We start from the raw sequence: 13,537 nt of genomic DNA, 5'->3' as shown, positions 1-13,537 counted from the left end.
CGTGAATATCAGGAATCCGGTAAAACATCATTGCTGCAGCCGTAAAAAGATCCTGCAAGAACGGGGCCAACGACGACTGAAGATAATCGTTCAACGTGACAGAAGAGCAATCCTTTCGAAAATTGCTGCAGATTTCAGTGCTTGACCATCAACAAGTATCAGCGTGCGAACCATTCAATGAAACATCATCGATATGGGCTTTCGGAGCCGAAGGCCTACTCGTGTATCCTTGATGACTGCACGACACAAAGCTTTACGCCTCCCTTGGCCCGTCGACACCGACATTCGACTGTTGATGACTGGAAAGAAATTGCCTGGTCGGACGAGTGTCGTTTCAAACTGTATCGAGCGGATGGACGTGTACGGGTATGGAGACATCCTCATGAACCCATGGACCCTGCATGTCAGCAGGGGACTGTTCAAGCTGGTGGAGACTCTGTAATGGTGTGGGGCGTGTGCAGTTGGAGTGATATGGGCCCCCTGATATGTCTACACACGACTTTGACAGGTGACGCGTACGTAAGCATCCTGTCTGATCACCTGCATCCATCCGTGTCCATTAGTCAATTCCAGCAGGACAATGCGACACCCGACACGTCCAGAATTGCTACAGAGTGGCTCCAGGAACACTCTCCTGAGTTTAAACACTTCCACTGTCCACCAAATTCCCCAGGCATGAACATTATTGAGCATATCTGGGATGCCTTGTAACGTGCTGCTCAGTAGAGATTTCCACCCTTCGTACTGTTACGGGTTTATCCCTGCAGGATTCATGGTGTCATTTCCCTCCAGCACTTTTTGAGTCATTAGTCGAGTCCATGGCACGTCGTGTTGCGGCACTTCTGCGTGCTCGCGGGGCCTGTACACGATATTACGCAAGTGTGCCAGTTTCTTTGTCGCTTCAGTGTAATGTGCATGACCTCTCCGAAAACGTAGGACAAAGATAATTTAGCTGCACTTCATCTCTCAAGTACATTGTGTTCGCATATTTAGCTGATGACCTAACTTTCAGTTCTCTGGAATTCTCGAGAATAAATACTGTGTTCAGCGTTCGCCTGCTTAGCCGGGTTCGATTTCCGGCCGGGGTTGAATATTTTCTTCGCTCGTGGACTAGGTTTTGTGTTGTTCTCATCATTATTTCATTCTCATCACCGACACGCAAGTCGCCCAGTGGGGCGTCGAATGAAATAAGCCTTCCACTTGGCAGCCTAACTTCCCCGAATGGGGCTTCCCGGCCAGAGATGCTATACGCTCATTTCCATTTCTGTATTCAGTAGATTGTACAAGCCCCTATAGGTGCAAAGGAGTTGTTTTCAAAACATATGTGTCTGTAGAAAGTGTTCGAAATAAAAGTACGAATTGTGTGAAAAAGATGACAGTAAGAGCTACTTACCAAACAGGCGGTAAATTTTATTTAGCCAAATTATGGGCACACCTTGCTAATGTGAGCTCTCGACACTGGCTGATGTAAAACGGTCACCCGGTGGGATTGAGAGAGAAGCCCTCTGGCTGTTAAGCGTTGGAGGGTAATCGAGACTGATCTGGCACTAAAGAGCACCCCGGCCAGTCTATCCAATTTAGACAATGACTGTCAGATGTGTGTAAGACTGATTGTTATCAAAAACTAGCGCAACGGAGTACCCTGCCTGGTCTAGTTTCTTTGATAGACGTTAGGGGATGTGAGCGCTCATCGAACCGGAGTATGTACAAAGTGTATACTTCTTATTCCAATAGAAAGAGTCTACACCGTAACCACACCCGGATGGCCGACTTTGCACGATGCCTCACAGTGACGTGATGTGAACGCGGCACGATGTATTCGTCTCGGCCGCTGCTCTGGCGCGGAGCCGCACTGCTAGCCGGTCCCGCGACTGCTGCCTCGGCTCGTGCTGCTGACACCCGATCGCGCACACTACTACCGTCGCCAACTGCCTCTTCCTGCATCTTCAATGCTGTGCGCCGATCTGAAGCGAGAAATCATTCCACGCAAAACCTCATAACTTAACACGGTATACAGGGTGGTCCATTGATAGTGACCGGGCCAAATATCTCACGAAATAAGCATCAAACGAAAAAACTACAAAGAACAAAACTCGTCTACCTTGAAGGGGGAAACCAGATGGCGCAATAGTTGGCCCGCTAGATGGCATTTCCATAGGTCAAACGGATATGAACTGCGTATTTTTAAATAGGAACCCCCATTTTTATTACATATTCGTGTTGTACGTAAAGAAATATGAATGTTTTAGTTGGACCACTTTTTTCGCTTTGTGATACATAGTGCCGTAATAGTCACAAACGTATAAGTACGCAGTATCACGTAACATTCCTCCAGTGCGGACGGTATTTCCTCCGTGATACATTACCCGTTTTAAAATGGACCGTTTACCAATTCCGGAAAAGGTCGATATCGTGTTGATGGCTAAAATGGCTCCGAGCACTATGAGACTCAACTTCTGTGGTCATCAGTCCCCTAGAACTTAGAACTACTTAAACCTAACTAACCTAAGGACGTCACACACATCCATGCCCGAGGCAGGATTCGAACCTGCGACCGTAGCAGTCCCGCGGTTCCGGACTGCGCGCCTAGAACCACTAGTCGTGTTGATGTGTGGCTATTGTGACCAAAATGCCCAACGGGCGTTTGCTATGTATGCTGCTCTGTATCCTGCATGGCAGAATGGCGATGTACTTCCAACATGATGGATGTTCGGAACATAGCTCGCGTGCGGTTGAAGCGGTATTGAATAGCATATTTCATGACAGGTGGATTGGTCGTCGAAGCACCATACTATGGCTCGCACGTTCACCAGATCTGACGTCCCTGGATTTCTTTTTGTGGGGAAAGTTGAAGGATATTTGCCATCGTGATCCACCGACAACGCCTGAGAACATGCGTCAGCGCATTGGCAATGCACGTGCGAACACTATGGAAGGCGAACTACTCGCTGTTGAGAGGAATGTCGTTACACGTATTGCCAAATGCATAGAGGTTGACGGACATCATTTTGAGCATTTAATGCATTAATGTGGTATTTACAGGTAATCACGCTGTAAAAGCATGCGTTCTCAGAAATGATAAGTTCACAAAGGTACATGTATCACATTGGAACACCCGAAATAAAATGTTCAAACGTACCTACGTTCTGTATTTTAATTTAAAAAACCTACCTGTAAACAATTGTTCGTCTAAAATTGTGAGCCATATATCTGTGACTATTATAGCTCCATCTATCACAAAGCGAAAAAAGTGGTCCAACTAAAACATTCATATTTCTTTACGTACTACACGAATATGTAATAAAAATGGGGGTTCCTATTTTAAAAAAAAACGAAGTTGATATCCGTTTGACCTATGGCAGGGCCATCTAGCGGGCCAACCATAGCGCCATCTGGTTTCCCCCTTCAAGCTAGACAAGTCTCGTTCTTTGTAGTTTTTTCGTTTGACGCTTATTTCGTGAGATATTTGACCCGGTCACGATCAATGGACCACCCTGTATGCTCCGCAAAAGTACCTGAACGAGTTAATTAATTGTTTTAACAATGTATTGTTGGGAGATATAATTCGTTAATTAATGCGCACGAATGTACCAGCAGTAAACTAATTTCTGGGTTGCAGCACGCACAAGCGTACACACACACACACACACACACACACACACACGTTAACCTCATGAGCATATGGCAGCAGCTGGCACTCAGCGTTATCTGGGACACGCACTGGAGGGTGGTAAAGAACACGTCGCAGCGCGTCTCTTGGTGGCTGCAGCGAACAGGTTGTAAAAATTTTTCACATAAACTGTATATGATTAAAAAGTATCCAGGTACTAATAGAGACACGTTTTCATCTTGTGTGTAACGTAACGCGTCGCACGGCTTTTGGTCCGAAAAATCGCCGAGTTATACATCGTTCAACATTATTACACACGTAGAACAACGAGCTATTTAGTGACTTGATGTTGGATCTGTCTGTTAGGTACATCGCTACATCCCAAATTAGTCTAATCTGATATTTGTATAATTAACAGGAAACATTGAAATAGCAGGGCAAATGTCCCAGCTTCCTAATTCACACTACAATCCGTAAGATAGTTGTGTGCAGTTTTGAAACTGCAGGATATGCCTTAAGCGTTAATACCCTATCTGCAGTCAGACTTGTGTGCTGATAAATCTAAGAAAATATCATCCAGCTGACAGATCCCAGTCTCATGCACCTTGACTTCCTCGCCAAACAGGCCTACAGATAACTTACGTGTGCAACTGGATTGGGATAGATTAGAATCGGTTTTCTTTCCATAGGCCCAACATTGAGATGATGCTCGTGGGTGTGGAACATGTCAGAAAGTATAACACAAAAGTATGGAACATTTGAGTGTCCCCTGATCATTTGTCCGGAGATTGTCAAGATATGTGAATACAATAGAGTAAACTGGAACTGCTAATATTTATAGAATTAATTCATTGTCTGAATGAGGAATATTTTAGGCAAAGGTAAGGGATTTTATGTGTTTATGTAGATTGTTCTTACTCCTAGTTTTGATACTATGTGTTGAGCTATTGGATGGAAATAGAGACATATTATTTGCAACAAATTTCATTAAGGCCTTAATTTATTGAGATTCAGTGACTAGAATACCCAGTTCCTTAAACAGGTTTCTACATGGTGGTTTTGCATTTACACCACAAATGAGTCTTATTACACGCTTTTGCATGCTGAAACTTCTGCTCGGTTTGACGAGTTACCCCAGAATACGATCCCATATGACATAACAGGATGAAAGTAAGTCAAGTATGCATTTTTTTAATATTTGTATCTCCTACAACTGACATCATTAGCACTGCAAATACAGACATGCTTAAGCACTTCAGCAGTTGTGTGATATGCCTTTCTCAACTGAATTTATTATCGACTTGTATTCCCAGAAATTTAACACTGTTAAGATCTTCTGTCTGCATGCCTTCAGAAGTTTTACACACGCTGGAAGGAAATCTCTTACAGTTTCTGAACTGCATATAGTGGGTATTTACAAACTTCAGAGACAGTGAATTAGTTTTCAACCGTTAAATACTGTCAAAGAAAATTTGATTTGCAGCCATTTCTAAATCTGTGCTTGAATTGCTATTTATTTTATGTTTGTATCATCTGCAGACAAGACAGACTTAGCATCTGGCAGTGTAACAGATGAGAGACTTTAATATACAAAAGAAAATTCAACAGGCACAAGATTGAACCTTGAGGAACACATCACGAAATTAATCCCCAGTCAGATGCGTACTCCACAGGCATTTTGCAACGACACCGTTTGTTTCCTGTTAGTTAGATAATACTCGAACCATTTTGCAGAACTGCTAGTGACACCATAATATTCTAATTTACTGACGGGAATGCTGTGATTCACACAGTCAAAGGCCTTTGGCAGGTCGCAGTAGATGCCAGTAGCCGCTATTTTGTTACCTAATGAATTAAGTAAATTCTCACTGTACGTGTAAATAGCCTTCTTTATATCTAAACCCTTAAGGAGCCCGAAATGCGACTTCGACAATAAATTATTCGCAGTCAGATGCTTAAGAAAATGTTTGAACACGAAGACTTCAAACAGCCTCCGATTCTTGTGCTCGGAGGTCACGAACAAGTTCTACACGCAGTTGCCGCAGCTGCCGGCAGGCCTACTCCTTCTCTGCAACAAGGCAGCAAATGCAACCTTTTCTGCCGCCGTGACGGTTTTGGGATGCACAGTTGCTTCGCCAGCTACGTCCCGCATTGCAGCGCGTACGTAGTCCGTCGGCTGCTCCTGCGTCTGCTTGGGAACAGGCAGTTTTTCCCGCCCTCCCGCTTGCGGTCGGTCTCCCCCACAGTCGATGGGAGATTCTGGCTACCCGCAGGTGGGGAAATTCGCCACCAGCTCGTCTGTCTGCTTGTCCGTCCTCGACTTTGTCGGTCGACGTCGTCGTCTTTTCCGCCGGTGAGTTCTTGTGGTGGAAGGTGCCATCACGCCGGACATTTTTGAGAGTTTGTGAAATGGGAGCAAGTGCAGAGAGCTGTCATTTGTGGTCTTAGTGAAGTTATTGGATCTTGTATAAGCATTATTGCCATTTATGGCTATTACACATGTGTGCACTTGTGGAAATGTATGTCAACGTTTACAACGAAGGCTACGGTTTGAAAATGGACAATGTAGTCCAAACTAATCACCACAAATATACGAGGGTTATTCCAAAAGTAAGGTCCGGTTATAAAAAAAAAATCAAAACTAAAATGTTTTTTCAAAACAATTGTTTTATTTACATTCCTTACATCTTCATCTATTTTTCTACATAACTTCCATACTTATTTAAACATTTGTCACATCGTTCAACAAGCTTTTGAATGCCCATGTTATAGAAATCGGCCGCCTGTGACGATAACCAGTCCTTAACTGCTTCTTTCACTTCATCATCTGTGTCGAAGCGCTTGCCGCCGAGAAACTCCTTTAAGTAACGGAACAGGTGGAAATCACTTGGCGCCAGGTCCGGACTGTAAGGAGGATGGTCCATCTGTTCCCATCCAAATTTCTTGATCAGAGCTTGCGTTTCATTTGCAGTGTGGGGTCTGGCATTGTCATACAACAACAAGATTCCAGACGACAAAAGACCACGTCGCTTATTCTGGATTGCACGTCGAAGTTTAGTCAGGGTAGCGCAGTAGGCGGCTTTATTAATCGTTGTTCCTCTCTCCATAAAGTCGACTAACAATACTCCACGTCTATCCCAGAACACAGTCGCCATAACCTTACGTGTTGAGATTGTCTGCTTTGCCTTGACCTTGACTGGCGATGACGTGTGACGCCATTGCATTGACTGACGTTTAGACTCTGGAGTGATGTGAGAAACCCATGTCTCATCCCCTGTGACAACATTGTCTAAAAGACTGTCACCTTCCTTATGATATCGCTCCAAAAAATCAAGAGCAAAAGCCATTCTTTTCATTCGTTGGGGCTCAGTAAGCAGCCTGGGAACCCAACGGGCACACAATTTGTGAAACTTCAAATGTTCAGACACAATTCTGTACAAAGTTGTTCTACTCACATTCGGAAAATGCATGTCTACGTCTGTAATAGTGAATCGGCGATCTTCACGAATTTTTTTGTCAACCGCATTGACCAAATCGTCTGAAATCACTGATGGTCGGCCACACCGTGGTTCATCGTGCACATTATCCCGTCCTTCATTAAAAGCTCGCACCCACTTGCGCACTTTACTGTCGCTCATTATGTTAGGACCGTACACTTCAGTAATCTGCCGATGGATTTCCGCCGCTGAATTGTTTCTTGCAGACAAAAACCGTATCACTGCCCTTACTTCACAATCGGCGGGCTGATCAATTGTCTTAAACATTGTAAAGTGACACTGTGAACTACACTCAGCAACAGTAACAAAGCGAATGGCGGCGTTTGACGCGCAAGGCTTGCCGGGAGTCGGCGCGCATGCGTGTTTTGTCATTGGCGCCAAATTTCAATAGTTACGGCGAATCGGACCTTACTTTTGGAATAACCCTCGTAATTTTTTGGAATTCAACTGTGAGAAAGATGGGGGAAAACCACACTTATTTACATTGCTTACAATACTGCACTGAAGACATGCGGAAGTCAGTTTTTACGTAACGCTCAAATTATTTGATGTGATTGATAAGATACACATGAATCGATTCTACTAAGAAATTAGTGAATGGGGTAGACGTTGGCTACTAATAAATACTTCAGGCTCCACTTAAACTAAACTTTTAGCAAAACCTTTTATGGTTGCCGGCAAGTTATTGAAAATTTGTGTTCCTGAATAATGTACACCTCTTTGGACCAAAGCTGGTGACTTTAAATCTTTATGGTGATGCTTGGCTGCAACTGCCTAGGAATTATCGTACACAACTTTTGTACAGTGATCAGCCAGAAGGTTATGACCACCCACCAAATAGCCAGTGTGTCACCTTTGGCACGGATAACAGCGGTGACGCACCGTGGCTTGGAAGCTGTGGGGCCTCGGTAGGTCGCTGGAGGGAGCTGGCGCCACATCTGCACTTAAAAGTCACTTAATTCACGTAAATTACGGGTTGGGGAGTGGGGGGGGGGGGGCGATGAACTCTGACGCCACGTTCAAACACATCCCAGATGTGTTCGATAGTGTTCAGATATGGTGACTTGGGGGGCCATCATGCCAATTGGAAATCGCCACTGTGTTACTCAAACCACTCCATCACACTCCTGGCCTTGTGACATGACGCATTATCTTGTTGGAAAATGCTACTGCTATTGGGAAACATGATTGTCATGAAGGGGAGTACGTAGTATGCAACCAGTTCAAAATGGTTCAAATGGTTCTGAGCACTATGGGACTTAACATCTGTGGTCATCAGTCCCCTAGAACTTAGAACTACTCAAACCTAACCAACCTAAGGACATCACACACATCCATGCCTGAGGCAGGATTCGAACCTGCGACCGTAGCAGTCGCGCGGTTCTATGCAACCAGTGTGCGATACTCCTTGGCCGTAGTGGTGCCTTGCACAAGCTCCACTGCACCCACGGATTACCACGCAAACGTTCTCCAGGGCATAATGGAGCCACAGCCAACTTGTCTCCGTCCCGTAGTACAGGTGTCAAGGAGCTGGAAGATGACGGATTGGCGCCCTCCTATTGGCATGGTGAAGACGGAAACCAGATTCATCAGAACATGCAACGCGCTGCCACTACGCCAACGTGCAGTGCCGATGGCCATGTGTCCATTTCAGTCCTGGTTACCTATATTGTGGTTGGCACAGCCACGAGTCGTCGGCTGCGGATGCCGTCTTTAGGAGTGTGTACTCAGTGCACTGTCTTCAGTCACATTTGTACTCTGCCCAGCACTAAAATCTGATATTAGTTCCGCCAAATTTCGCCGCCTGTCCTGTTTTTCCTGTCTGCCCAGCGTATGACGTCCGACATCTGTCATGAGGGGTGGCCGCCGAGCCCGCGACGTCCTCGAACACCTGCCAAGTCGTACACTTTACGACCTTCCCCGTTCTAGACACGGGCAGCAAACTCGCTGCTACTACATGCATCGTGCTTGCGTCTCACTAGCAGTCATTCCTCTTCAAGTGACGCTGCTATCGCCTGGGCGAGTTTAAATCAATAGTAAGTCGGTGGTCACAATGTTCTGCCCCATCGGTGTATATACTACTGGCCGTACAAATTCCTACACCGAGAAGAAATGCATATGATAAACGAGTATTCATTGGACAAATATATTATACTAGAACTGACATGAGATTACATTTTCACGCTATTTGGGTGCATAGATCCTGAGAAATCAGTACCCAGAACAACCACCTCTGGCCGTAACAACGGCCTCGATACGCCTGGGCATTGAGTCAAACAGAGCTTTGATGGCGTGTACAGGTACAGCTGCCCATGCAGCTTAAACACAATACCACAGTTCATCAAGAGTAGTGACTGGCGTATTGTGACGAGCCAGTTGCTCGGCCACCATTGACCAGACGTTTTCAGTTGATGAGAGATCTGCAGAATGTGCTGGCCACGGGCCTTTCTGTATCCAGAAACGCCCGTACAGGATCTGGAACATGCGTTCGTGCATTATCCTGCTGAAATGTAGGGTTTCGAAGGGATCGAATGAAGGGGAGAGCCACAGGTCGTAACTCATCTGAAATGTAACGTCCACTGTTCGAAATGTCGTCAATGCGAACAAGAGGTGAGCGACACGTGTAACCAACGGCACCCCATACCATCACGCCGGGTGATACGCCAGTATGGCGATGACGAATACACGCTTCTTCTAATGTGCGTTCACCACGATGTCGCCAAACACGGATGCGACCATCATGATGCTGTAAACAGAAACTGGATTCATCCGAAAAAATTAGATGCCTGTCATCTCGACTGCTAGTGATACGAGGCCGTTGGGATCCATCACGGCGTTCCATATTACCCTCCTGGACCCATCGATTCCGTATTCTGCTAACAGTCATTGGATCTCGACCAACGCGAGCAGCAATGTCGCGATACGATAAACCGCAAGCGCGATAGGCTACAATCCGACCTTTATCAAAGTCGGAAACGTTATGGTACGCATTTCTTCCCCTTACACGAGGCATCACAACAACATTTCACCAGGCAACGCTGGTCAACTGCTGTTTGTGTATGAGAAATCGGTTGGAAACTTTCCTCATGTCAGAACGATGTAGGTGTCGCCACCGGCGCCAACCTTGTGTGAATGCTCTGAAAAGCAAATCATTTGCATATCACAGCATCTTCTTTCTGTCGGTTAAATTTCGCGTCTGTAGCACGTCATCTTCGTGGTGTAGCAATTTTAATGGCCAGTAGTGTGCGTATGCGCATTTTTTAATATTACTATGTAAACGGAAATATGGATGAGATTTTATGACTCATTCCACACCCATAAGCACAAATTCACTTAGGATGTGTGTAAGGAACATTAGGATACCTCATTCTAGGGCTCCGTACCTCTGTCACTAACAACGGAACCCTGGCAGCATCGCCGTGTTGCCCGTCGGTCTGCCTGCCCGTGCGTCTGACTTGCTAAGACCCCTGTTTCTCAGGAAGGCCTAAACATACCAAGTTCAAATTTATGTTAAATACTAAGGGCTACGGTCCCTCGGCGATGTAAAAAAAAAAGTGAACATCGAAGTCACTGCAATAAAAAGATACGGCCACTTAAGTCACATATTTAAAAACTCGCAAAATTATTCATCATAAATGATAGGGTACTCCCCTTGGACATAGAATAATGAAATTCGGCAAGAAGCAATGTTTCAGAGTACAAGTAAAGGAAAATTTCCGAACATTGTTGATTTGTAATTATATTGCACGAAGAAAACACATACGTGATATCAGCGCAGTAACAACGGTGGCAGTTTGAACTGTCAACTGTAAACAACATACTTGCATTCGACCAGTGAGTTGTGAGCAGGCAGTGTTAAGTAGTGGACGTGAGGCCGTAGTGTGTCAACGTTGATGTGTCACACGTCGCTGTAAATCAAGTGTTCAAAACGTACTCCACAATGTCTTGAAGAAGAGAAAAGTGTGTGCAGAGTTTGTGCTTCACACTTCCAATCCCGAACAAAATGACACCTAGATGTCTGCCGCACCTTTATTCACATGCAAAACGTGGACAGTTCCTTTCAGGAGAAAATCATCACGGGCGACGTGACTAACTTACCACAAAGCAACAAAGTACAGAAATTCACGTGAAGGGTCAACGCTCTTACGACATGACCGACAGTCGGACCACTGCGAAGCGCGAGTTGAACAACATTCCGAGGAATAGCTTTTCAGATAGTTTCACACGGTTATACAAACGTTGTACGGATTGTACTCATCTGAGGGGAGATTATGTAGAGCACCTAAACCATCATGTTAACTCTTCTTTATTTTTATTAATCCATTCTCGAACCTTTTAGGACTGTATGTTATGTATTCTTGTTTCATAAAACGTTATACACCTCCTCACTGTGGATTTATCTAACTTAATGATTTTGTACAGATTTTGTAACACAGCAGGAAGAAATTATTTAAAAAATTACCATTAGAGCGAGAAAGGTGCATCAGCTCTGTGAGGTAAGTCTAAAGACGTGGTGTCGCTTTGTGTGTGCAGATGGCTGGCGGGCAAGACCCTAAGTGGCAGAAAGATGCCGCCGACCAGAACTTCGACTACATGTTCAAGCTGCTCATCATCGGCAACAGTAGCGTGGGCAAGACGTCCTTCCTGTTTCGGTATGCCGATGACTCGTTCACATCGGCCTTCGTCTCGACGGTCGGCATCGACTTCAAAGTGAAGACGGTGTTCCGCCATGACAAGCGTGTCAAGCTGCAGATATGGGTGAGTACACGACGTAACATTTCTACCAGTGCTTTTGCTCTGCTTTGCGTACACTACTGGTCATTAAAATTGCTGCACCACGAAGAAATGCAGATGATAAACGGGAATTCATTGGACATATATAGTATACTAGAACTGACATGTGATTACATTTTCACGCATTTGGGTGCATAGATCCTGAGAAATCAGTACCCGGAACAACCACCTCTGGCCGTAATAACGGCCTTGATACGCCTGGGCATTGAGTCAAACAGAGCTTGGATGGCGTGAACAGGTACAGCTGCCCATGCAGCTTCAACACGATACCACAGTTCTTCAAGAGTAGTGACTGGCGTTTTGTGACGAGCCAGTTGCTCGGCCACCATTGACCAGACGTTTTCAGTTGGTGAGAAATCTGGAGAATGTGCTGGCCAGGGCAGCAGTCGAACATTTTCTGTATCCAGAAAGGCCCGTACAGGACCTGTAACATGCGGTCCTGCATTATCCTGCTGAAATGTAGGGTTTCGTAGGGATCGAATGAAGGGTAAAGCCACGGGTTGTAACACATCTGAAATGTAACGTCCACTGTTCAAAGTGCCGTCAATGCGAACAAGAGGTGACCGAGACGTGTAACCAATGGCACCCCATACCTTCACGCCGGGTGATACGCCAGTATGGCGATGACGAATACACGCTTCCAATGTGCGTCCACCGCGATGTCGCCAAACACGGATGCGACCATCGTGATGCTGTAAACAGAACCTGGATTCATCAGAAAAAATGACGTTTTGCCATTCGTGCACCCAGGTTCGTCGTTGAGTACACCATCGCAGGCACTCCTGTCTGTCATGCAGCGTCAAGGGTAACCGCAGCCATGGCCTCCAAGCTGATAGTCCATGCTGCTGCAAACGTCGTCGAACTGTTCGTGCAGATGGTTGTTGTCTTGCAAACGTCCACATTTGTTGACTCATTGATCGAGACGTGGCTGCACGATCCGTTATAACCATGCGGATAAGATGCTTATCATCTCGACTGCTAGTGATACGAGGCCGTTGGGATCCAGCACGGTGTTCCGTATTACCCTCCTGAACCCACCGATTCCATATTCTGCTAACAGTCGTTGGATCTCGACCAACGCGAGCAGAAATGTCGCGATACGATAAACCGCAATCGCGAGAGGGCTACAATCCGACCTTTATCAATGTCGTAAACGTTATGGTACGCATTTCTCCTCGTTACACGAGGCAACACAACAACGTTTCACCAGGCAACGCCGGTCAACTGCTGTTTGTGTATGAGAAATCGGTTGGAAATTTCCCTCATGTTACCACGTTGTAGGTGTCGCCACCGGCGCCAACCTTGTGTGAATGTTCTGAAAAGCTAATCATTGGCTTATCACAGCATCTTCTTCCTGTCGGTTAAATTTCGCGTCTGTAGTTCGTCATCTTCGTGGTGTAGCAATATTAATGGCCAGTAGTGTAGTTTGCAACGCTCAGTATCGCGTAGCCAGTGCGCAAATAGTCATAAGTAACAAATAAGAAGCCAGAGAAGAGACGATGTATTTTTAGAGCAGAAATTTAAACCATTTCATTTTATTGCTAGATTATTCGTAGTTTCATTGGGTCATTTAAGGCTACTGTAACGTTTTCACTACCATTCCTTTTCTCTGAGTGAAAGACATTGACGTGTGGTT

The 13,537-nt window shown here is 45.4% G+C and overlaps 1 protein-coding gene across 1 annotated transcript in view; it reads left to right on the top strand.

The window, feature by feature from the left end:
* Nucleotides 1-13,537, top strand: part of LOC124555266 (ras-related protein Rab-3) — a 376,167-nt gene that overhangs the window by 119,511 nt on the left and 243,119 nt on the right. Inside the window, exon 2 of the mRNA XM_047129135.1 lies at nt 11,641-11,865. Within this exon, the coding sequence (XP_046985091.1) occupies nt 11,641-11,865 (225 nt within the window). The remainder of the gene's footprint in view (nt 1-11,640; nt 11,866-13,537) is intronic.

This window comes from Schistocerca americana, chromosome X (genome assembly GCF_021461395.2).
Source record: "Schistocerca americana isolate TAMUIC-IGC-003095 chromosome X, iqSchAmer2.1, whole genome shotgun sequence".
NCBI lineage: Eukaryota > Metazoa > Arthropoda > Insecta > Orthoptera > Acrididae > Schistocerca > Schistocerca americana.
The sequence above is the reverse complement of the archived record's forward strand: the minus strand, read 5'-3'. Positions and strand labels throughout refer to the sequence as shown.